This window comes from Pagrus major, chromosome 8, assembly GCF_040436345.1.
Source record: "Pagrus major chromosome 8, Pma_NU_1.0".
Taxonomy (NCBI): Eukaryota; Metazoa; Chordata; class Actinopteri; order Spariformes; family Sparidae; genus Pagrus; species Pagrus major.
Genome location: NC_133222.1, coordinates 14,300,147 through 14,325,552, shown reverse-complemented (window position 1 = coordinate 14,325,552; position 25,406 = coordinate 14,300,147). Strand labels below are relative to the sequence as shown.

General features: G+C 39.8%; 1 protein-coding gene across 4 annotated transcripts in view; it reads right to left on the bottom strand.

The window, feature by feature from the left end:
• LOC141001237 (pleckstrin homology domain-containing family A member 5-like) overlaps window positions 1-25,030 on the bottom strand; it is an 86,512-nt gene extending 61,482 nt beyond the window's left edge. For all 4 annotated transcript variants that reach the window (XM_073472251.1, XM_073472248.1, XM_073472250.1 and 1 more), the window contains exons 1-3: window positions 24,918-25,030; window positions 24,732-24,808; window positions 22,741-22,798 (exon numbers count right to left, since the gene is read on the bottom strand). In XM_073472251.1, the coding sequence (XP_073328352.1) occupies window positions 22,741-22,798; window positions 24,732-24,808; window positions 24,918-25,009 (227 nt within the window). In that variant the 5' untranslated portion in view covers window positions 25,010-25,030. The remainder of the gene's footprint in view (window positions 1-22,740; window positions 22,799-24,731; window positions 24,809-24,917) is intronic.
• Window positions 25,031-25,406: the final 376 nt, after the last annotated feature.

The following is a 25,406-nucleotide window of genomic DNA, read 5'->3' as shown; positions in this document are numbered from 1 at the left end:
AGACCCATCTTCCAATCAAGTTTTGTGGAAAATCGTTCTATAGTTTTTATGTAATCCTGCCGAAAAAAACAACCACCAACAAACAAACGGACACAGGTGAAAACATAACCTCCTTCGCGGAGATATATATGGCGAACATTTATACATATAATATAATTACAAACATTTAAAAAGAATAAGTAACAGAAATGCTGGAATTTACCTTAAAAAAAAGCAAGAAACGATTTCAGTTTACCAAGGGAGTAAAAATGCAAAGAACAGACATACAATCCACTAATATGAAAGCTGTTTGCAGTTACCTGGTACCGGCTTCTAAGACTTGAATTACACTATTACAATCTGTGAGATAAAATATCACATTTGAAACTAGAATGGCACTCAGTAGAGTGCCAAACAGTCCCCTATTTCCACATCAAACTGTACTCACGCATAAATACCAGCCGCCTAAATAGGCCTGATTTCGTCAAGATCCCTGCGTTATTCCCTGGGAAATCAACTAAAATGTCGCACACAAAAAAAACCCTTCCTCCATCCAAGTTTTGTGGAAATCAATTCTGTAGTTTTTGTGTAATCCTGATGACAATGGGTGAAAACATAACCTCCTTGGCAGAGGTAATGAAGTATTAAAGAAAACTGGGTTCATGTCATGAACCATGTTGTGTTACATTGAGGCCCTCTGCTGGGAAAAATCAGTAATTACACTTTTTAGCCAAAGAACTAATGGCATGCAGGCTGACATCTGGTCTTAATCTCAAGGCTTGTATCTCACTTTCAGCAGCACAGTCAGCTACTCCTACAGCTGGAAAAGGATGCAAAGACTGTCTGGATATGAGCAAGGGAATGCATGCAGGCGTAAACAATTAACCCCACATGACAGCAGGCATCGGATGATCTCAGTAAATCTATGCATATTCATCAAAGACAGCACAAAGACGGAGATTTGTGAGCACAGCTGCTTGACTGTTAAGACGGGTCTATGTAGAGGAGAGAAGCCGCTGCACAAACAGAAAAGACACAAATCCGAGGCAGAAATTAGTCATTTTTTCTGTCTACTACCTTTTCTCTCACATGTAAATATCCAGCACAAGCGTCCTCGCAGTAATCCAGATGTTAAACGCTAAAATCTTCACGTTTCATGGATATATTTGTCAAATGCACAAATAGCAGTAAAGCATCACTTGACACAATTAATGATTATCTTTATGAATTATTATATTAAGCATCATATAAACATGCAAATGTACTGAGTTATCTTGGAAATGCAAACCAAATCATAAAAGCAAGACTGGTATTTGGGACTCTATTGTTTGCATTAGACAGAAGCATAAACTACAGGCAACATTTAAATTCTGACTTCAGTTTTATTTTTTACATGATTATACTTTCATGCATTTTCAACTCCCACAGAGGTAGAGATTATTTAGATCAAAGAACAGACAAATGTTTAAAACTCAATCAGACACTGTCAGAAACTAAACTTTGATCAAAGAATAGCCTACATTTAATTCTTTAAAAAAATATAGCTTCAATCGAACAAGGAAGCCTAAAAATAATGCAGATCAAAGTGCCTTTCATCTCTCTGCTGCACACATGGATGTGCAACATATTCTGCTAATGGCTGTGCTGGAGGAAACTAAAACAACGGCATGTGTCACAGAGACAATCAGACACACACACAACATACGCAGCACAGGCACTGTCAAAAACGGCTTTCATGAGGACCTCCAAATAACATCCATTCATTCTGTCATTTTCGCTCCACTCCAGGTGCAGGTGGAGTGTCATTACATCATTTCATGAGCAGGTCCCTCCAGCTGCTTCAGGGATCCCCATGTGCCCCCAGGCTAATTTGAACATGTGGCCTCTCCACTGCATCAAGGTCTCTTTTCAGTCATCTGTTCCCTGGTTACCACCAAAAGGAGACTTGAAGCAAGCATCCTTTCCACATGCCTGAATCACCTAAAAATACTAATTTCAGAGTGAATCAGCTGCTCAACTCCAAGTTCCAGCAGGGTCACTGAACTCCTCAACCTGTTACGAAAAGTAATGCAAGCTACTATTTTTGTCTGCTTCCAGCCCTGATCTGATTTCTGACCACGGGATGAGGTAAATCAAGATGTGCTCTCTCTCCCTCTCTCTCTTCAATCAGTCACATCACTGCATCCTCAAAATCTGTAGTTAATGTTGCAAACCCTCCTTCTATCACAAGCTCATAAACACCTCCAACTGAGACATCTGCTCCCTTTGTAAAATAATAGCACACAGCACCCTTTTCAGAGGGAGAAAATGGTCTTAGATTTGAAGATGCTGGATCTTATTGTGACAACATCCCACTCAGCAGGAAAACAATATTACTTCAGTGGGAGGTAACAATCAAATGAAAACAACAGGAAGACACTCTTGCTCTCCAGGTCTCAGTTGTCCCTTTATATATCGTACATACCACAAAAAAAAGAGAGAGGAAGTGTGTAAAGATGAAAAGGCTTGCAGCCCCCAGTGTTTCCCTGTATACAAAATACATATTTTCCCTGTTACCTGTAGTGCTATTTATCCAACTAGACTGTTTTGTAGAGAGTTGCAGAGTTTTGGAGATGTCTGCCTTCTCTCAAATATAATGGAACGAGATGGCAAACGACTTGTGGTGCTCAAAGTGCCAAAAAATACTGGGAAATAGCTCGACAGAAATATCTCTTTCCAGAAATCGTGACCTGGTTACTCAAGATAATCTGCAGACCAAGTTGTGAGCAGTTTCACGTGGGAACTATTTTAGTTTTAAGTGGGTCATGATTTCTGCAAAGAGACATTGCTGATAAGTTTTTTAAATGTATTTTGTTGCACTTTAAGGACCAAGAAAGGCAAGGAAGACATCTCTACGACTAATAGTGTTCTTATTATTGAAATATCAAAAAATATTGATACTGAATATTTGCAGTTGTTTCAAGACTGATTTTCCACAGTATAACACACTGACACCAGCTGTGCTTTCTCACTCTCTCTTCTCTTTGACACACACGCCGCTGCAGTGTCCACATACAGTCACCTCTTTTCACTCTTCTGACTATGGACAGACATATATTTCCTTAAACGCTGTTTTGCTTGACAAAGATAACAAAAGCATTATTATATTTATCTTTTAATGAAAATCAAAACGTGTATGCCCCATGTTTACCCATGGTATCAAACATGGTTTTGAATATCGATATTTTTCAAGGTATTGTATCAAAGATAGAAATTCCAGTATCGTGACAACACTAACAGCCGATATTGCCAACACTCGGTGACTCACACCCAAACAATCTGTGTTTTTGATTTAGGAGTGAACTGTTACTTCAATCCTAATTTTCAGCATGTCACCATGTTGTTAATCACAAATTCACTCTTCCTGTGAGGAGAAATATGTATGTTTATGGTGAATTAACTATAGCTAGTCTTGACTGATCAGTGATTGTAACTGGCAGTAGCCTAGCAAAGGTTAGCTAGGTTTTAATTAAAGTTAGAAGTTTGCTGAACTCTATATTTGGACATTTCTAACCACAAAGGAATGGGTTGTGTGTAAAACTGACACATACTGTAGTCTGGGCACACATTAAACATCAAATAAGCAGCATCAAGGTATACACTGTTCTTCCTGTGCCACTGCTATTTATACACAAAGAATGGGTCATACTTGAAGACAAGAGGTAATAGCCATCTTCTTCTCAAAGTCAAACATGTCTTGAAGGAAAAACAGAGGGAAAACGAAGCACTTACAAAAAACAGTCTTTCATGAGTATAATGTCAGCAAAAGTTTATTAAAATCCCCCTCAAGTCTGACTTAAGGCCTCTTTTCCATCCATTACAACATAGCTGATTGGAACAGACCAAGGGAAACCCTCACACACACACAAACAGCATTTCCTCCCAATTATCTTGGGAAACTTTGACGAATCCTATGTAAACAGGATTAGCAGACTTCCATGACTGATGAATAATCAGAATCATCTTCAGTGGAGCTTTATACAGGGTAAAGGAAGCTAACAGTAAACAGCATTATGACTGAGGAGAGTGAGATGGAAGGGGGACAAATTCTCCAGACAGAACATGAACTTGTTCCCAACAGACCGTGATTGATTTCCCCGAGGTGGTAAGTGAGATCCACTTAAAGGGCAGAGGAATTCAGTTCAGTTTGTAGAAAAGCTCTCAGACGTAAGAAGAACATTTTACAAGTACCAGCTTGTTTCACACTTGTGTTCACGAAACCAAACAGAAAGCCTCCTCAACTCAGTAACAGTAAAAATAATTGTCATACCTTGTTAGATCACATTAGAAGAAGTGAAGAAAATCCCTGCAGTGGTACAGAAAAATGTATTTTCCTTTAAAATACTTCACTGTATTGCTCCAAATCGACACGACACCTTATCACAAACTAGGAGGTATGAGCCATAGACACACAGGAGCACAGTAACATGAACAATAGGTCTGTCAACAAAGCGCTATGATAGTAATTGCATTATTACAATGATGTTTGAATTGGCGCAATCAGATTGAGCAACACTGCATGATGTCATATCCCATATTGCAACTTTGATATGGGTGTGACAGTTTCAGATTACATGAACGCCGCATAAATACAAAAGGAAGCAACAGGACTGCCCCGAGTTTGAGATAAGAGGGAAATAATTAATACTGCTTGTAGCATGTCACTGATTTATACTGTAAGTCTTCTCTTCAAGAACACTGTGCAGCAATAACATTGACCAATGTGTTAAAGAAAGTCTGTTGTTGATTTATTATACTGTCTCAGGTCTGTTCTACTGTCGCTCCACATGCTTTTTCCCAGGCAGTGACCGAGCTACAATAGTCCTGTTTTACGCAACAAAATAAAGCTCCTCTCTCAGGAGACACAGTAATCTCTCTGAGTGCTGATGATTATTGAAGTCACATCAGGTCATACAGAGTCAGTGCATTCATCAAGGAGGGGAATGAGGCCGAGGCACACCTCTCCTCTGATAATCTTTTATCAGGAAGAAAGTAATAAGTCTGCGATTGTGGTTCAAATTATACAGCCATGACATTTCACATTGATGGTATTAATTAATTCACAATTAGCAAGAAAAACATTGAGACTTGTCACTACATCCTAATGAGCAAACCATACTGCATAGAGATAAGGTTTAGTTTGTCAGTTTTTAAAATTGTTTTTAAAATACAGCTGCAGTGATTAGTCAGTTAATCGATTAGTTGATCAAAAAAATCAAAATAAAATAATGACCAACTATTTTGATAATGGAGTCACAGAAGTGTCACACTGCTGTTTTGTAAAAGCTTGTAGGTGCACCTGCTGGCTCACCTGCTGTTGTGATAACGGAATCAGCAGTGGAAAGAATCCAAAACACAAGGTGTGTTTTTTGGGTGATTTTATAAAACATTCTGCTGACGAAGAAAGTCAACAGAGCTGACGCATACTGGGAGAGAGAAGCAGGAAGGCGAGGCAAGCCAGTGTGTGTGCGTTAAGGTGGATTTTAAGGCTCAGTCTTAGTCAAATACAGACACTTTGGGTTTGTGGCTTGGGTCCGACAAAACAACCAAACCACCACCAACACCGCCCACCATAAGCACACGGTCATTCTGTGAGAAACACAATTTTTTTGACATTTAAGTAACTAAAAGATAAATACATAATCATGAAAATAAACAGCAGAAGAATCCATAATGAAATGACTAACAAATGTTAGTTTCAGCCCTAGTGTTGCAATAAGGTGTGGGAGTATGAGAAAGACAAGCTGGTCACACATACCTCTCTCATCTGAGGAAAGCTCTCAACATGAGTTGATATTTGTGTTGTTTATCATAAAAACATGAAGATACTTTGATAGGTAGAACAAGAATCCTCCACATTTTTTTGGTGTAGTTTTTAGTTAGATGGAGGAATTATTCATTTGTTCTTTCTGCTTCATTATTCCTTTTTTGTACTAAACTTTCTGCTCCTTTCTGTGCCAAATTTGAGCTGCATGGACTGAAATCTTGAGAGAAAACAGCATATCAATAGCAGGTCACTAAACATTGACAATTGGTTGATTTTTTTCCATTTCATATACTAGTATATCAGTTTTTATCATGTAAATCTTTAGATTGTGGTATTTGTTCCTCATTACTAGGATAACTCTGTTAGCATTGCTCGAACATAACCAACAACCTCCTGGCTCAATATGGCTGCTGGGCTTTAACTAAAGACTTCAGACTTCAAGAGGAACAGTATGAGACAGTGCCTGAGTTACAATGCTGTCACTGTGTTGCCTCTGAGTCGGGCACCACCTGAAATCTGAAACGGTGTGGACAGCACCAAAGTGCTTCCATCCAGGTTTGACCAAACAGGTTTCAGCTAGTCATCACGAGGACAAGAAACATGAACACCACAGTACACTGACGTCAGTGTGTCTGTCTCACACATCTTGCCTAGCTTGGCTCCAGACATGGACTCTTGCCCACAATTGAAGTATGAGTATGTCAAGAAGTCTGGTGATACTTTTTTGAAGGAACAAATGAGCCTATCAGAGCCACGATAGGTATGGCTTAAATTTGATAAATCGATATCAGTAGTTGCTGTATTCATCCAAAACCGACCCAAATTCAGAAAGTGAACTAATTTAAATAGCTTCTAGCGACACAAACAGAATTTTAGCTTAGATGTATCTCATTAAAATGCTGCTTTGGACTCACAGTTGACTATATCTTAAGGTTTTTATGTACACAGGCTTTGGCTTTCGATCTAAGAAACAGATATTTTCTAACACAGTTGCTCATCTGTTGTACTGATGATTCAACAGGGTGAGTTTCATGCCCAGCCTAGCCTCAGAAGGGCTCCAACTGCCAGTCACCTGACACTGTCGTTTTATGGAATTTCACAACTATATGGCTTGTGTGTGTGGGATTAATTTGAGTCTTTACAGCTTTGTGTTCTCCTCCTTAAGGATTGTTGTGGGGCAGAACCAAGTTTAATAGCCGCACCTTTAATACTCAAGCCCTTTTGCCAATGAAGTAAAGCTAGTAAGTAAGATCTGATCCGAATTCTACATCATTTAAAGACATTGCTGGGGATTTAAAGATGTAAGAGCAGTCTGCCAAAAACTACAACAATCTCTGTCAGGCTCTGTCCTGGCTGGGTTTTAATAAAACTGAAGAAACATGTTTTTGAGAACACTGCCTTTTTGACTGTAGGTAGGGTAAAGCCAATTTTAAGGCTGGCAGTGTTCCAGCTTCAACTGAGCTTTAGTTCTTGGCAAAGAGCAAACTTCTTGTGTACACATTTACACTGTCACACTGAATGACTAATGAGCCTCCCTCCTCCATAAATAAACAATGAAAACAAACAGGCAGAGAGGCAAATCTTACAGCTCAGAAGATCTTATAGTCCACTTATGGCTTGATCCAAATCCCTACACAGAGACTTCCTATTGATTTGGGGGAGGTTTCAGATTCTTTCGACAAGCAGATGCAAGTTGGTAGCATCAAGGACAAGGGCCTGCGTTTATCAAGCATTTCAAAATCACTCCTAGAAATCGTGCACGTCTAACGAGGACTAAAAATACTCAAAGAGACTTGAGAGTTATTTATGAGGCTTCCTACACAGCAGTTTCAGCAAAGGAGTAGAAGTTTCCTTTCAAAGTGAGTGACATCACTTTTATGCAAAACTGAGTCAAATGAAATTAAAGATGAAGTCTTGTAATTTATTGTGAGTAGTTACAGTGTGATTAAAGTCATTAAAAAGACCCACAGGCAGTTAGATGAATCTATAACGAAATAAACATGGAGAAAGAAGGATTACTTCTTACTTAATAAGACACAGACTGTGAATTTCTATCAAACAAATAGGCAACAAACAATTATTTTCACAATTTCATTTCATTTGCACATTATTGTTTCTAATAATAAATGATGAGTTTTTGAAACAATATAAAACAGTGAAAAATCACAATTTTCCAGAGGCCAAGGTGGCTTCAACAAATGTCTTTTCTTGTCAATTCAAAACCCAAAAACATTCAATTTACAAAAACATTTGAATTTAAGCATAATTGTCACATTTCAGTATGAGGGACAATCAAGTTTTTGGCATTTTTGCAGGAACAAGACAGAAAAGATTAATTGGTTGTCAAAAACTTGCTGATTAAGTCTCAGTCAAAAAAATTACCAGATGTATTGTTGCCACTCTAATTACAAAATGTTCCCTTTCATTTCAAGAGAATGATTCAAATGCAGTATACGCACTTGTTTTTAATATCCTATAAAAATAGCATTACATCTTGACATCTGCACTATTACCACGCAGTGAGCTGCGCCATCTTTTGTTGGTGCAAAAAGTACAAATCAGATCCATATCATGGCTCGCCTCTCTACCATTGTGACATTTATACCAGTTTCTTTTTCCCACCCCTGCATACACACACCATACCACCCACACACTCAATAAGGGCAATCATCAGCGCAATGGCAGGTAGTAATAAAGCTGTCACACAGGGAAGACGTCTTGAAAATGGTCTGGCTAAATCCAGCTACCTGACACAAGAGGAAGACACAGAGGCAGAGACATCGCAATCATAACATCACAGTCAGAGTTGAGGGTGCATTTGATCTGAACAACCAGCAGAGGACTTTCAGGGGAAAAACAGTAGGCTGCCTCTCATCCAGAGAGGAGGAGGAATGCCTGCACACATCAGTTTGTGAATAGCAGCACAGAGGTGGGAAGGCTGCATTTATCCTTGAGCAAGTAGTGCTGATATTTAAACCAGGCTCTTGACTTCCAGAGACATTCATCCCTACTGCTGCAGGAACACATTGCAGAGGGCTGACAGCTGATTAGACTGATGGATCACTATGTGGTGCAACCATTACTACAGTTATGAAGCCCCTGTCAGCTTACTCCACTGTGTGCCTCATCTCTCTAACTCTCAAACACCCTCTTACTGAAACTGAAAGCAGGCTGCACAGAGCTGATACGCAGTATGAGAGGAGGGACAGATTGATTCTATTTCACCTTCTCCTTAAAGGTAATCTATAAGGTTTTTAACCACAAGTGGCAAGGTGGAGTGATGTTTAGATGGGTAGGTCCCTGCATTGTTTGAATGCTGAGGTCTGCCATCATGTGCACCACATACATTTGTGCAGACTGCAGAGTGCAGTAACCCAACAAAACTAATATAAACAATGCAAGGTTTCAAATATTCACCGCAAAAAAAATGCTTATGAAAGGTAGAAAGGTAGCTAGGACAATAATATAAAGATCATTACATAAAATTACTGTAAGGTTTTTTGTGTGTGTAAATACTGCATATAGGTGTGTTTTCATGTATGTGTTGTCTCACTCCTGTACATTTTATTAATGCTGCTCATTACCGTTGTATTGTATGAGACAAATATGCAATACAATATCTTGTCATAGAACAAGTACAAAGAAATGATGTACCATTTAAAAAATATTCCTTCTTTATGTTTCTTATGTAATTTATTTAACTTCTTTTACATTTTTGTGTGTTTTGCTAATGTTGCTTACTGCTGTTTTTATTACATGTACATTCTTTAAGTCATGCTTTTGGATTTTGGGCAATAGTAAACTTTGATGTGACTTGACGAGACAAGAATACATAGAATTGTTTTAGTTGTTTACAAATCCACCTCAGCCTAAGCAATTCTGACAATGAGGGCAAGATGGACAAACAACCTCCTAAAATGCTGTGAACAGGCTACCTCGGATCCTGACAAACATCCGAAGTGAGAGTTTGGGCTAAGGCTGTAGTAGCCATTCTCTTCAGCTATCTGTGAATCACCTGACCTCAAACAGACGGACTCCGGGAAGCAGGATGCCCTCAAGGCACCAATTTAGATCAAGGGATGCACATTTAGCTGTTTGTTCTTTCCAGGGTTTAGTTTTTACTGCACAAATAGTTTGTATTCATTTGTAAAGAGGTACGACAATTTTAGCATGTTTCTGTGACTCTAATCACACTATGGCACATTCTTCTTGTGGTAACTCTAGTGATGACATTAAGCTAGCGAGAGACACAATTGTACAATATCAATCACAGCAGGTATACATTACTCAGTGAGAGACTTGGCACAGAGTTCAAATATTTGTCTAAGCAGTGACGGCCTGATCCTAGGACAGAGCGTGGGAGAGGACTCTGACAGAGGAAGAGTCACTACCCAACAGTTGAGCAATAAATGCAGTGTATTATCCAGTCACTGCCACCATTCATCCCTTCCTGTGCCCAGACAGAGAACCAAATCCCCAGCAAGTAACTGAGCATTGCTACATGACTACAGATACAGTATAATGTCAGTAAGTGTATTTTTTGTTGCAATTAAGTTTGAAATATCTCTCCTCTCTCTAATCTGATGGGTCTGATGGTGCTAGTACACCTCAGAGAACTTGGTGCTATTTGAAGCATTTGTGCTGACCTGAGTACTATTTATATCTGTCAAGTGTCCCATCTAGCAGCTGAATTTACAGTGCACTCCAGTCATGATGGGCCTCGCACTAAACTGCATGCACACAGACATACAAGAGGCCCGATAAGTGGTCGTAAAAAGCAGTTTCACTTTGGGTTGATGTTTGCTGGGAATAACTATGGAAGTCCTTCACACAGTTATGATATTACATAAGGACTTTTTAGATGAATGGTTTCCACAAGTGCCAGCACTGGAGATGAAATAAATAAGCCTACTACCGGTGCATCTAATTTCTACTAGATGTCAATAGACAATCAGAGATAAGGTAAGGGCTATCGAATGTTCATAAGGGACAGACAGCCATTTATTCCCAATTCTTGACATTCACGATGGTTCTCATGAGCAAGAAAACATCCGAGGGCCACACGACTCCAAAGGAGGTCAAGATACACAGACAACAATTGTTTGAGGATTATAAACTTAAAGATTTATAGAAATAAACATATCCTGCTGGTAGCATACAATGTGTCTAGCCTAAACGACATGGACAATTGTGAGACATGCGAGGTCTACAGGGGGAACGGAGCAGCTGACACTGCTGCCAGGAGAGAGAAGGGAGGGAATAAGCCAAAGCCACAGGACCAGGAGGGTATGATATTAATCCCTCCACTGCTGCTGCTAAATTGAAAACTTGGCGTCAACCTGTACATCAATATAGCACTACACCCTTTATTCAATCCTCTGGGGGAGTGTGAAAAGGAGATACGCTGCAATATTTTAGTGAAGCCTTTTCATGAAGGTGCGATCACTGTGAAAACAGAGGCTCGGATTGTCTTTATGCTTAGCAGTTGATGAAAAAAAGGAGAGTGCTGACTGCCTGTTTGGATGTGGATAAAGACAAATTCAGAGGCTGAATTTGTAACAATTTGTTTCAGGAAACAGTCTGCTGTTCCAAAGCCCTCTGTGGACATTTTAACACGGTGCTCCAAGAGCTCACAGCTGTAGAACATTTGGGCAGAGTGACAGCTTCCAAAAGCCGCCTAATCACCATCGACCATCTGGAAAACAACTGGGCCGTGCACTGTCCACTGGACTGAGGTAGAAAGACAAGAGAGACAGAGGGAGAAGGAAAAAGATAAAGCCAGTAGGTAAATGCTTTGCCATGGCATGATATGGCAGGTGTATCATTTTACGAGCTTAAGAGATAAACATCACCTACATCACAGAACAGGTATCATTAAATCAAAGTTAAGGGATTTCATCAGCAAATAGAAGTTGTTTTTTCCACCTGCACAAGCACTGATCAGCTCTTGTTTTGTTTCTATAGGATCTCACCATGAGCAGCTTCAAGCAATATCATGTTCCTCAACTAAACAGGCCCTTTAGAAGAAGTCAGTCGGGCTGGACTGAGAACATTTGACATCAGATCAGAGCAGAGAACCACGAAGATACTGGAGCCTGGAGTCCGTCTCACACATGGCTTAAGATCATATCTGGCAAAAACGTTCTCATTTGTGCCTCTCTGACTTGATATCCCTCTCTCCTAGGGCTTCTCAATAAAACAATATTATATCGTTATTGTGACATGAGAATATATATACCACCTTGGATTTTGAAAATTGTTATAGCGTGATATGGCATACGTTTTTGTTTTTTTTGGTTTTAAAGGCTGCAATACAGTCAGGTGATGAAATGTTCTATATTTACCTAGTTTTACTTGTTCTAATACTCATCTTTACCCACCCTCAGTCAATATATCCACATTACTGATTATTTATTAAATATCTCACTGTTTTATATAAAAAGTATCAATAGTCATCTCAACAATATTGCAGAAAAATCAATATTATTTGGTCAAAAATATTGTGATATTTGATTTTGCCGCCCAGTCCTCTATAGGAGATTTCAAAATAATGATATATATATTAGTCTCTCCTTTCCAACAATGGGAAGAACAAACAAAGGTAAGCAGACTGGAATTGATGGAAAGGCAAAGGAGTTCCCTAAGAAATATAAATTGTGGGAAGTCAAATTCGAAATAATTGCGACAACGTTACTAAGTTCTCCTATGTAGACCTGATAATGTAAGGAATAATAGCTGACCCCGAGCAGCTGTCCCAGGACTGAACCTGGCACAACATCAGCAAAGGGTGGCTCATTGCAGATTACTGCAGGGATTACTCGAGTTCAACAGCTCTATCAGCATTAAATCAAAGACACCACACAACTAAGAGGCTTTAGGGCCAAAGAATTATTGTAGGCTGTGTGCTCCACTACTAAATCCAGGAGGTAGGCCTGCATTCATTCAATCAACATATATAGCTGAAGATTATACATTCATATTCTTTAGTGCTAGACGTTAATCATTGCAGAGTTTGACATTTAAGAAAAAGTGCATTTTGTAAGATGATGATAATCATTTAGGCTTGTACGTACTCTGACAGTCAGAAAGTCTGACATCAGATTACACTCAGAGAGCCGTCACCTTCTTACTGATGGCAGCGAGAAGCACTGTAGACAAGGAGTCTTTTGATCCTATTAAAAGCAGGCACGCCTTTAGTTTTCAATCTCGAGAAAAGAATCTTTCCGAAAAGATAAAATGACTGCACACAATTTGTAAACAGCAAATGCAACTTAAAACTCTAGGATAGGTAGCCAAGAATATTATGCACAACAGCAGAGCAGTACTTGGTCTGATGTGGATTTTCGCTGGGAAACTGCCTTAATCAGCACCTGGGGCGGCCACTGACATCAGAGGATCTCTTACACATATGTTCACACACAGAGCATCCAAACACCAAAACACATACACACTTTTCTTCCAGTGCTAGCCAGATGGCAGGGACCCCACAGAGACTAAAACGCGTGAGAGCAGTCTGAACTGCTCAAAGCCTGTCTGTCTCCCAGTCAGCACCCAGCCTCAGAACAGAGAGTTATGGGGCTCGAGACGGGGATGATGTACAGCAGATCCAGGTCCACTGGTTTCCCTCTTAAATCACATTACACACACAAGTGAAATGCATGAGTGCCGAGCACTGACAGAGTTAGTGAGTCAGCAGCCACAGCCATCAGAGCCTCCTCCTGCCAAGGGGGTGAGTAAACACTCTCTCAGAGGTTTACAGTTTGAATAAGACATTGTCCCTGATGTGCGATTTATTAACATGTGTACGGGAACGAACATCTTACTTCTTTACAAACATACCGCTAGACACTGCAGATGGCCTTTATGATTATGGTTAAGATGATATTTTATTTAAAATTGAAGACCCATTATCTATCACTCTTTTTATGTTAAAGATTTAAAATGTAAGAATTCTGCATTAACACGTCTAAAAACAACGAGGCTTGTGTCATATATTTTGTTGAGTTGTGTACTTAAATTATTCCAAATGTTTCCAACAATGTTCAAACCCAGAGAAATCTGGGTTTACTCAATGTAACAGTGCTTTTCATTTGGTAGACACACTACATCCCCACTAGCCAAACTAATCACTAAAACTTCTGGGATAGAGTGAGGAAGGAAGTCCAGTCAGCAGTCAACATTACAGTACATACCCACCCACTGCTGCAGTCAGGTTGATAAATGGGAGTGAAGATAAAGAAAAGCTCTCGCCAGTAAACAGCTCCGAATCAGAGCTCAAGTCAATGTAATTCAGGGTGTTTACTCCTCCAGAAGGTCAGGCTTTGCACCCAACTTCCTCCTACAGAGCTGGCCGGCTCTTACCAGGTGAGCAGCAGCTATATCCCCTTCCACTCCACCCGGCCCTCCCCACACAGTACTCTGCTAACATCTTTTTTTTTCGATAGGGAGACCCCTAGCGGCCTAAATTTTATATTGTGTGTTTAAATCAGTGTATAATAAAAGTGGATTAGGTAGAAGCAAAGACTAGCATGACACAAGACCGAGTGGAATATCCTAAAGAGCTCAATGAGATAACACTTCAGAGTGCAAGTTTTTCTTCTACAATGGCAATTTTCCAAAGACAAAAATATATATTTTAACTGTCATTCATCTTTTACAGTTTGTTTATGGTCAGTTTACAAGTCTCATGTTGTCTTTGTGTCTGTGTGTGTCAGTGCTCAAGTTCCCTCCACATGCAAGACACGCAGGTTAGGTGAAAACTAATTTGCTCATAGGTGTGAATTAGGTCGTACGTCTTTGTGTAGCAGCTGTCCAGTGTGCACAGTGCCTCTCTCCCAGTGTGTGCTGGAATTGGCTGTAGCTCCAGCAAAACAAATGAAAGAAACTGGCTCTACGTGTTGACTTTATAATAAATCTCTTAAAGTACTTCAAGGTGCTACCAGCCAGAACACACACAAGGGAAGAGACATCTATGTGGGAGAGTGGACGGCTGCTACTGATTTAATTGAAAGAAAATGCAAAATGAGGAACATTTGTGAGCAGCAACCATGCACAGGATGTGGTTTATTAGGTTAGATTAGGTTTAATGTTAGTTTCAGCAATGACTGTTTTTGCTTGTCCTCGAATTTCTCTGAAGCTATGTGATACTTATGCTGAATTACATCTTTTGGGATTTTATGGCTATTCTATAAAATGAAAATATTCTGGTTATGGTTTCCTGCACAACTTCAATCACGTGTGACATTTGGTGATGCATCTAGCATCTTGCAAAGAACTGAAAAATTCATGTTTTCGTGGGTTTTTACATATATACTTAGAACGAGCCACTGGTGGATGTGGCAGAGTTCCAGAGAGAATATACCATGCTTACTGATTTACAACTGTGGTTTAACATTCAATTATTGATTAGAGCTATCCTTAAAAGCATAAAAAGAATTGATCCCTACACAGAAAACGTAGGTACATTGCACTGAGGATTAACTGTGCAGTCACAATGCTCTTGCCTGCAGCTGCAATCAAATGCAAAGTTTGGGAAGCAGAGAGCAGTTAATCACAGTGTAACTGAAACAAACACACTTGTTTATGCACCGGAGCAGGCACTAACTATAAAGTCTATATTTCGCCTGATAAAGTTTAATAAGCCTTAATGTGGAGGCCAAAATTGTGATCACTTATTTAATGGTATAATATACAGCCCTCTCTTGTATTCAATTTCATGTCAAGTCAAAACACTTGGTCACCTGTCTCACATTGTCACTACTGTGACAGGATTTTCAGGGTTACATAATCAGGTCTGATATAAGGCTTTGCTCACAGATAGAAGCTTGGATTATTCCCTGAAGGGAAAGGAGAGCCTTTAAAGTCTGCCATAACTGTGTGTTTGACAGTTATGGAGGGCTCATCGGGACTCCCCTTGTGTTTGCCCTAAAAGACTAAGACCTCAACTCTCAAATCTTCCTACATTCCAGGTGAAGCTACAGACAAAACCACTGCAAACCCACATGGATAGAAATAAGAATTAGTGTGAGCTCATTCCTCCGATTGTCCCCTAGCATTGGGGATTTTTACTCACTTTTGCAGATGTCACTCATGAATATCCCCTATGCTTGAAGTCTGTGACATGCTAATCCAGTCTTCAGATCTCTGATAAGATGCCTCATTTTACTGATGCCCTTAAGTGTCAGTGTCGCAAGGAGCTACAACTGCAGAGATGAAACTCAAAAAAGGGAAGAGGCAAGACGAGAGCAGAAATACTGGTACAAATTGGATTAAAAGTGAAAATTTAACTATTTGAATCCTGGTAAAACCTACCAATAAGCATTATGTAACTTTTTTACCTTAAAATAACAGCTTCAAAATAATTTTGATGGTACAGGATCTATCCCTTTATCCAGATCTGCACTAAACTTTAATGGGGTCTATTCTGGACCGTTCAGTACCAACCAATTAATCAACCAACAGAGAAACAAACAAACACACATGGGTGAAAAAATATCCTCCTTGGCGGAGGTTACTATTAGCAAGTTCACCATATCAACTTGAAAGTGATAATAAGTCAGTGTTGTGTGTTCACAACTTGTCTCCGCTGATATTGCAGGGTCATAATGACCAGCAGAGGCTCTAATAGGTTATCAGTAAGAAACCACAGAGTAATCAAAAAGGAGAATTTGATTATTTATCTTTGAGTGATGATTACCACAATTGAATATCATTCACTGTAACCCAATACTGTGTTTAAATGTGCTGTCAGCCAGTGAGTGGGCTTTCAAACCACAAAATGAGCCAACAGCTAAACAGAGATCCACCAGAGAGATTTTTGTTATACTTGGCCAAATTTCAATTGACATGCTTTCCTCTGTTCTGAGTGATGAATTATGCAGCAGCAGAAGTGAGCAGTCTAATAAAAGTGGTGGTTGCTGAGAAGGCTAGTACAATATTTATATTTTATGTTGCACTTTACACTGATGAGGATCCTGAAGCAGCAAATTGCCCTCACAGGATGCAGACAAAATGTCACCAAAACGCAACATTAACAACTGGGCAGCAATCAAGCAAGACTCTTGCTCTACAGCACTGTGGGGGTCAGCTGTTTGAGCCTCACTCATTAGCCTCAAAACAAGATGTCAGATATCTCATTGTGTAAGCTACCGTAATTAGCCTTGGCTTCAGCAGATAGGTTTTTCCCCTCCTTTTCCAGACAGATTAAATGAGACAAGAATAGCAAACAAAGAGAGGGAGCTGGCAGGAGATCTGCACCTGTCTATTCATAAACATAATTGCTGTAAACACTTCCTGCATCCATGAGGCAACAAACTCCTAATTAGGGTCATCACTCTTTTACTAAAATATTACGTCTTTTGTACCAGCCGAACTGACTTCTTCACCACATTTATCCTGATACATATTTCTGAAAAGCCGTCAAGAAGCCTCATTAGGAGCCAGACAAACATTTTGACAAAATGCCGGTTCAATTGCCCAAATTATGTCCCCCCATCTTGTTCAAAATGAGGCTTAAGTTAAAATGTGGGATTATGTGCTACAGAGATAAAATGGAAAACACAAATCTGCCAGATGGCACAGTCTCGTCAAAACGCTGTTTACGTCACAAACAAAAACAAACTGAACGGATACTGCACTCTGGGTGGCTGTAGAATTTATTAGAAGACCCAAGAGAGGAATATAGAGAAAATATCCTGACAATAAAATGTCCAGTGGCTCGACTCTCCGTGAAGTATCCTGCACAGAGCCTATGCAACATACAGTTTTTGCATGTGTGCAAAACATCTTCACATCAGAGAGCAGATCTTTGCACAGAAGTGTAGTTCAATCTCAAGACAGGGAACAAAGCAGCAGATGGGTAAACTAAAGAAGAAGGTGTCAGTTACTCTGACGTTTGGATTGTATTGTTTCAACTCTTGGAGGACCAAAGCAGCAGATTGGATAGATGGATGGAATTCAGTGTTCTCTGATTTATTGCCAAGTTAAGCATTGGAGGCCAGGGCCAAAAGCCACTAGCTTAAAATCTTGAATATATTAGGACTAATGGGTGGGTGCTATTGACCCGTTACTCTCTCCTCAATGAGCCACAGCAGATGGGCACACACTCAGTATCGATAATGATACTGAATGTTTGTGTGTTTGTGTGTGTGTGTGTGTGTGTGTGTGTAATGTTTATGTGGAAAAACAAACAAGCACATTTGAAAAGAAAAATTGAACAGCATTGAAATTGTAGTCTTTAACTGTAGCATCTTAACAAAAGGAGCATTATTCACAGCTTGCAGTCCCGTCTGACTTGGAAACAAACCCGTCACAACAAACTTACGTTAGTAATACATGTCTGCCTGTGAATGAAATTAACAGGCAAATAGTTTGCAGATTTACACCTCCTCATGATCTCATTCTTTGTCAGTGGGGGAGCAAGCACCGGCCAGTTGACACATGGTTCTCAAAACTGGAAAGACGTGTTGGCATCGGGCCACCTGCTCACAACAGAGAAACTCAGAAGAGACTGCCCAGTCTGAGGAGAGCAGCAAGCGTGACTGATTCAATTAACATCTGCACTGACCTTCACTCATTCAAAACTCACAGTACCATAAAATAATCAAATCGTGGGATGGGCCATGCCTCTTGTCTACACTATCACACCAACAATCTGCACCTTCCATCCTCCCGAACACATCCCGTCAGAAGACAGCCTACGTCTGCACAATCTGCTCCTTGATGCTCACACTGTGTCACCCGATGGTAACAGCCAAGCCACACAGCCAGCATGTGAATGGGCCAGATCCTTTCACAGGCTCAAAAAAGCCTCGAGTCACATAAATGAATCAATAATCCAGAGTCTGTGAACAAGAGGCGGAAGTTGGTTTGCTGGTTAATCTATTTGCCCTATGTTTATGTACATTAAAAATGCAAAAATATAACCTTAAACTAGCTAAACTTAACAAAATTGATGACATAGTAATGATCACCTACTGTCAAACATAAGGAATAGACTTATCCAGCTGTCATCCGACTAATAGTCTTGGATAGTTTTCAGAGGCTTTTATTGGCAGCCTCACATAAAGCCTCAAAATGGCCCAAGTACTGTCCAAGACAGTTATCGCATAAACCTGTCAACATGTCTCTCAGTCAAAACAATGAGTCACAGTGAAATTAATAGGCAAGTTTTTACATAGCCCAGTTACTCAAGTTTAAGTATGTCTGAGATACATCGTTATCAATTAGGATTGACAAATACATCATTGACTTGTTTATCAGTACATGCGGCCAGCATAAAGACACAAATATATACATAACTACAGTTTAAGTGTGAAACAATAAAGAGGAACCAGTAAACATTCTGGAAAAATGTGTCTTGCTTAATTGGTCCAACAAGCCAAGCTGTGGTTGCCTCAGTCCCATGTAGACTATTTATCTCCATTTCACCCACAAAATTTGCCATCAGCCTTCTACACAGTAGTGTCTACCCAATAAGCAGATAATATAGAATGTAAATGAACCACACTTAACATTTCTTACATGAAGAATATGAGAAAAAATCTCATTTGGAGCTCACACTTGAGCTTCCAGTTATTCTCTTCATGCAGTCTTCAAAAATAAATGACAGACATTATAGGCAAGTGACATGCAGCACTAACGAGTGACAGAGGGGAAAGAGGTAAGAGAGGACTGAGAGACACTAATGGGAGAGAGAAGAAGGTAATCTATTGAACTGCAGTGTGTGTTTCTGGTATGGACACATGCTAAATTCACAATATCCTGTACAAATGAATGCTAGGGAATGATCGGTCCCGTTGCTTTAAATGTTTTTTACATTGCACAGACATTAGACATTTTAGTCAGTTTGCTGGTCAGATCAAGGCTAAAACAAGGGGATATGCTGGCGCTCTTTATCTGTGGCTAAGTTAAATCAGCTGAAGCCATTTTTTTGTTTGCAGTTTTCTTTTAATTGTGACTTGTAATTACAGGTGACACCTCCTTCATTGCAGACAAACACATACAACCATGGGGCCTCTGTGGAGCAGTGGTGCATCAGCTAAAACATGGTTGCTGTAAATTGTCTATTCCGCTTGTCAGATAATCAATAGGGCTTACTATTGCTATTAAGATAACTGAGGGAGATTTTCAATTTCTGTAATCATACCACATAACATTAATTTTCAGCTGAGGTAGCACATATTAAATGGATGATTCGATAATAAATGTAACATTCATGGTAAAACTAGCATTACAGCCTCGCGGATGTATGCCTATGCTCACAAGTCAAGTTGCATTTTACATTCATGTCTGTCCAGATGCATATTATATATGTAGGGAAGGAATTTAAAAGGTAATATAATAAGCATAGGTCTAAGTGAAATAGAAGTTATCACCATACTGACATGCGTGATTCTAGTGAATAATTTCCAGTGAGAAACATGCCGTCTTCACTTGGAGACTATTTTTACAGAGGAGTACAGAGGACTGATGGAGCGCTTCATCACATGTTGCATTGGCAATCACCTGAAGCTCAATATCAGCAAAATCAGTAAGTCTGTGGTGAGCTACAGCTGTATGTCTATTAGTGTATAAGTTCATTGCAGGACACAAAAAACAGAGTCAAAATCCGTGCATGTGTTCACATGCTTGGCCAATAAAGCGGATTATGATAGCACATAAAAAACTGTAAAATATGGATGCTTCACTCACTCACACACACACACACACACACACACACACACACCTTCAACCCAGCAGAAGATCTATACTAACACCACAGTATGAAGGTGGGCCGTCAAATGTGAAATATGGTCATAATCTCTCCTTCTGTTACAGAGTTACAGCAGTGAATAATGGCCAGGAAAGTGCATTTTGCAGAATTTCATGATTTGTGTGAAATGTTGTCAGAATTAGCATATCGGGGAGGAATAGACCAATTATGCAACTCTATGTACCACTCACAACACAATCTTTTGGATTGGTTACACGTCAGGTAATAGCCTATAAACACCGACTAATCTGAATCTGCAAAATAACTAGTAACTAAAGTTAAAGTACTTGAGTAAATTGCACCTGTGGCTATTATACATTTTGACACTAACGTTTTCATTTATACTGCAAATGTATCTTTGTTTCCAAATATCGGCTATCGGTCTATTTTATTACTAATAATCAGTATCTGTATAAAAATATTGGTAGATCCCTTATATTGGGTTATGTCCACAAAATGTGTTTTGTCAGGTCACAGTGATATTGACCTTTTACCACCAAATTCTAATACAATGGATGGATGGACAGCTACTATTGGGCAGGGAGGCATTCAAATTGTGTGTACACATATTCCCTTAATCACTACCATCTACACTACAGTTAAACCTTGTGTACAGCAGGTTTGTCTTGTTTTTCTGCAGTGACCTCAGCTTTGTAATATGAAGAGGAAGCAGCTACAGGATTAAGACTAAAACAAAGCTACAAATTAATCTGCAGCTACTAAGAACATACCATTTAAATTCAAATTACTCCTTTAATACAAGTATGAACGTGTCTTATAACTTAAAATGTGTCTAAAATGTAGCTACTAGATGAAACAAATGGCTTCTTACTTCCAAAATTCAGTCTGCACGCTTTGTGGGAGACCGCATGATTGGTTTTGCAACTTTTTTTACAGAAAGAATTACCATGTCATTGAACTGTGCCAGAATCACAGTGATCAACTAATGAATGTGGTCTCCAAGTCTGTTTTGCACTGAGAAGCTGTGATAAAATACTTGAATATAAAATTACTGCCTTTCAGTCAGACTGCCTGGCAACCTGCCACATGAAGCGCCTCAAATTCATGAGGAAGTCAAAGACGGAGAGCGGATTCAGTGAGGATAATAAGGCATAATATCCTAAATTCGTAGCCAGTGTATTGCAGTGTCTTCAATCACACAGAGCCATTCTTGTATTTTGGCAGGGAAATTCATCTGTGGAATACCAATACCTGCTGTGTGAGAGCAGTTTTTAGTAGGACATTCAAAATAACAAAACATTTCAACCCCTATGCTTGGGTTTAAAACATTCTGAGGACAGATGATGAATCAGTGCTGACTAAATGACAGTGGTTATGCTCTCTTTTCGTAAGCTGCATGCATCAGGCTACCATGGAGGAAAGAGAAGAAAATGTGAAATATACTGTATTTCAGCAGCTTTATAACATAGCAAACTATGAATGTTGCTCATGTAGACCCCTGGTCTTCAAACAGAGAGGGGCACACACTAAGAAAAAATAACATGTTTTTGTGGACATGGATGATATATCAGATTTTCTCCAGCAAACACAAAACAAACAAATGAGCTAATTGGGGATAAGATGTTCAAAGAAAATCAATGGAAGGAGACTTTAAAAGATAAACATTTAATACCCTCTGTTGGCATGTACTGTAGGAATATTTTCCAGCATCTACTTAAGACAAGTGTCATTTTGAACTGTAGACCAAATAAACCCAAACAGGAAGGATAACAGCTTTTTCTTATTAACTGTTAGAAGAACAGAAAACATTATACTTAATGCTCAACTCTCCAAGTAGGCTCAGCTCTGAGCAGGGTAAGTCTGAATAAATACAAATAGCTCTCAAGAAGACAGCAACCACACTTTGCCCATATCTGTCTAGTATTTGCACAATGTTCCTGTGTAACCATTAACTTTTGCGATAGGCTTCCACAGTGCACAAATAGGGAGTAAAGGTTCCAAATTTATGAGCATGCAATATTTACTTGTATTACACAGTTGTTTTCAGGGATTAAGGCAGCCTTTGAATGTGGTTTCATTCATTTGAGGTGATGAAACTGATGGTCATAAATAAATGCTATAATGAAGGTGACATGCAAAGTGGAACTGCTTTGAATGCATATGGCATGTTTAGATATTGTATGAAGCTTTTTCTAGGGTTATGATGGGTGTGTGTCTTGAGGACCGAGGCTGTTAAACTCACTTGATAAAGCACCGTGCACCCTCGAAAGTATATCCTTCTTCCCATCCAGTGGGTAGGTCTGTGAAAGAGGAAGAGGTGGACAAAAACATGTGAACACAAATGGGTGGAACAAACAGATGTTGTGCGTATTAAATTAACTGGGGCTATGCAATACCAGCTGTCATTTCAAACGCTGAGATGCAGAGCTGCAACGATTAGTCAATCACACTATCATTCGACCAAAAAATATTACTCAGCGGCTATTTTGAACATGGATTTATCGTTTCAGTTATTTTCGAGCAAGAATACCAAAAATTAACTGTTTGTAGCTTCTCAAATGTGAGGATTTGCTGCTTTTTTTATGTAAGTCAATAAATTGAGAAATTAAGCAATTTTTGAACATCACTTTTAGAGCAGCAACAAACTATTATTTCTGTTATCAATTAATCTATCAGTTATTTTCTTGATCAATCGGATACATCTGTGATATAACGTATACATGAATATAAATAAATATATAGTATCTGTCATAGGCTTTCAATATATCAGTCAGGCTCTATTATTCACATTGTTTGTTTTGCCAGACCATCAGTACAGAACCAAAAGATCTGACTGACAAACACTTTGCTCTTGCCCTGACGAAGGCCTTTTAGGCTGAAACACATTGGCATGTTTTTATTAGACTAGCCATGTACTAATAAAGGCGTTTTAATCATTACCCTCTTGAGTGCCTCAGATCTTTCCTTATAAGTTCGTTCCTTATAAAAAAACCAAAAGATATTCAATTTACTAATACATAAGACTAGGGGAAGACCGATTATCGGCTCCTCGCTGATTATTGGGGCCGATATTCAGCATTTTCCGATCATCAGTATCTGTGATTTTTCTGTCAGATTGCCAATAAAATAAACTAATTTAAAAATGTGCTACTTTTGCTCCGATGCAGCATCCTCTCATACACCCTGTCCACAAAAGTATCTGATTGTTAACACGTCACAATAATAGCCTATCGATATCGAATATCGGTGCCTAATAATCGGTATCGATATCGACCCTGAAAAAGCCACATCAGTCACCCCTACATAAGACAAACACAAGCAGAAAATGAACAAAGGAGAACTGCTGGCATTTTTGATTGAAAAATTATTTAGACATTTAATTGATTACTGAGCTTTTTCTGACTATGAATGTCATCAACAAATGCATTAATCAACTAATCGTTTCAGCTGTTTTTTTTTCTTCTATTTTTGACATTTTTAAGACTAAATTGACAAATCCAACTTGAACCCCACTGAGATGTAGCAGCCAGTCAATAATACCAGTGGAAATGCTTTGAGGAGACAGGAGGAGGAGGAGGCTGCTACATAGTTAGTCGCGTGTAGGCTATGACACACTGCAAGGGGCTAAATTCACCATGTAACACACTGCGTTTAAGATTGATGAAGAGATTATTGAAGTGGTCTCGCAGAGGAAGCTAATTTTGTAGATTTACGGCTAACCTTTACTAGCTCTTCGGCCAACAGCAGCTGTTGCTGTGTACCTGTCAAACTGTTTAGGCATCAATTTAACAACAACGGCAGATATGAGACGAGCTTCAACTGAAGCTGTTAGTTTCTTTTTTTTAAAAAAAACAACACAAATACTATTTTAAAAACAAAAACGTATTTACATGCTGGTGGTTGTTCGCGAAAGTCGCCGTTTAACAAGTTGACAACAAGCTAACGACCACTCGTCAACTTCACTGACCGACATGAACGAGGGGCAGAGGCTCACGAGGAAGTGGCACGAGCAGGGCAGAGAGGTGGGCACGAGGGGCTTTTACACTTTTAACAGCACGAGCGACGAAAGCCCACTCATGCGTTATGAAACGAGGCACGGGTGTCACAGCCTCTCTCCCGCTGTGGGAAACATCGGTTTTTAGGGGGGGACAAACAACTGCACATGACGGCGAACACGAGCGGCGTTAATGAACACGGCGCAGAAAACTTGACCGCCGTTAGGTGACACCTTACCTGGAGTTTTCCTGTGTCCGGTTATTACCGCCTCGCCACTTATTGGATGCAGCCAGGTTGTACTCTTGGCTTCTTCGCTGTTGAGAGAAAGGGGGGGGAAATATCATTCATTATTACACGGCGACTTTGTTCGAGCCAGAAACGGGCAGACATGACTCGAGCCGCTTTCTTTTCTGGGATAATTACTTGATGAAGAAGACGCGTCCGTCCCGAGTAACCCCATAACTCCAGGAAGAAGGGAGACAAGAAATCCAGTCGGGTTGTAGGTCCGCCGCCATGTCTGGCAATACTGTATGACAGTCGCGCGGCTCCGCTCTCTCTCCCTCTCTCTACCAGGCAGCGCGTACACGGAAACCTTGGCAACGGCGGATGGCTGAGCGCAGGGCAGGAGCCAGGGGGTAGGGGCAGGCAGGTACAGTCACCTCATGTGTCTGGGATTATTAGATCGACAGACGTGTTGCATGCGTTAATTGACATGCAAAATTGTCGTTTGTCTTTGTGGGATGTTACTGTTTGAATGCCCAACTTGTTTTTTCTCTGCTGTTGTCTTTTGTGTGGTTGTGGATCCACATTGTCCTAAACAAAGACTTCCCCCCAGTACTGTGAACAACCATGGGGGCAGGGCAGGATTAACCTGCTCAGAGGCCCCAGGGCAAGATCTATCTACCGGGCCCC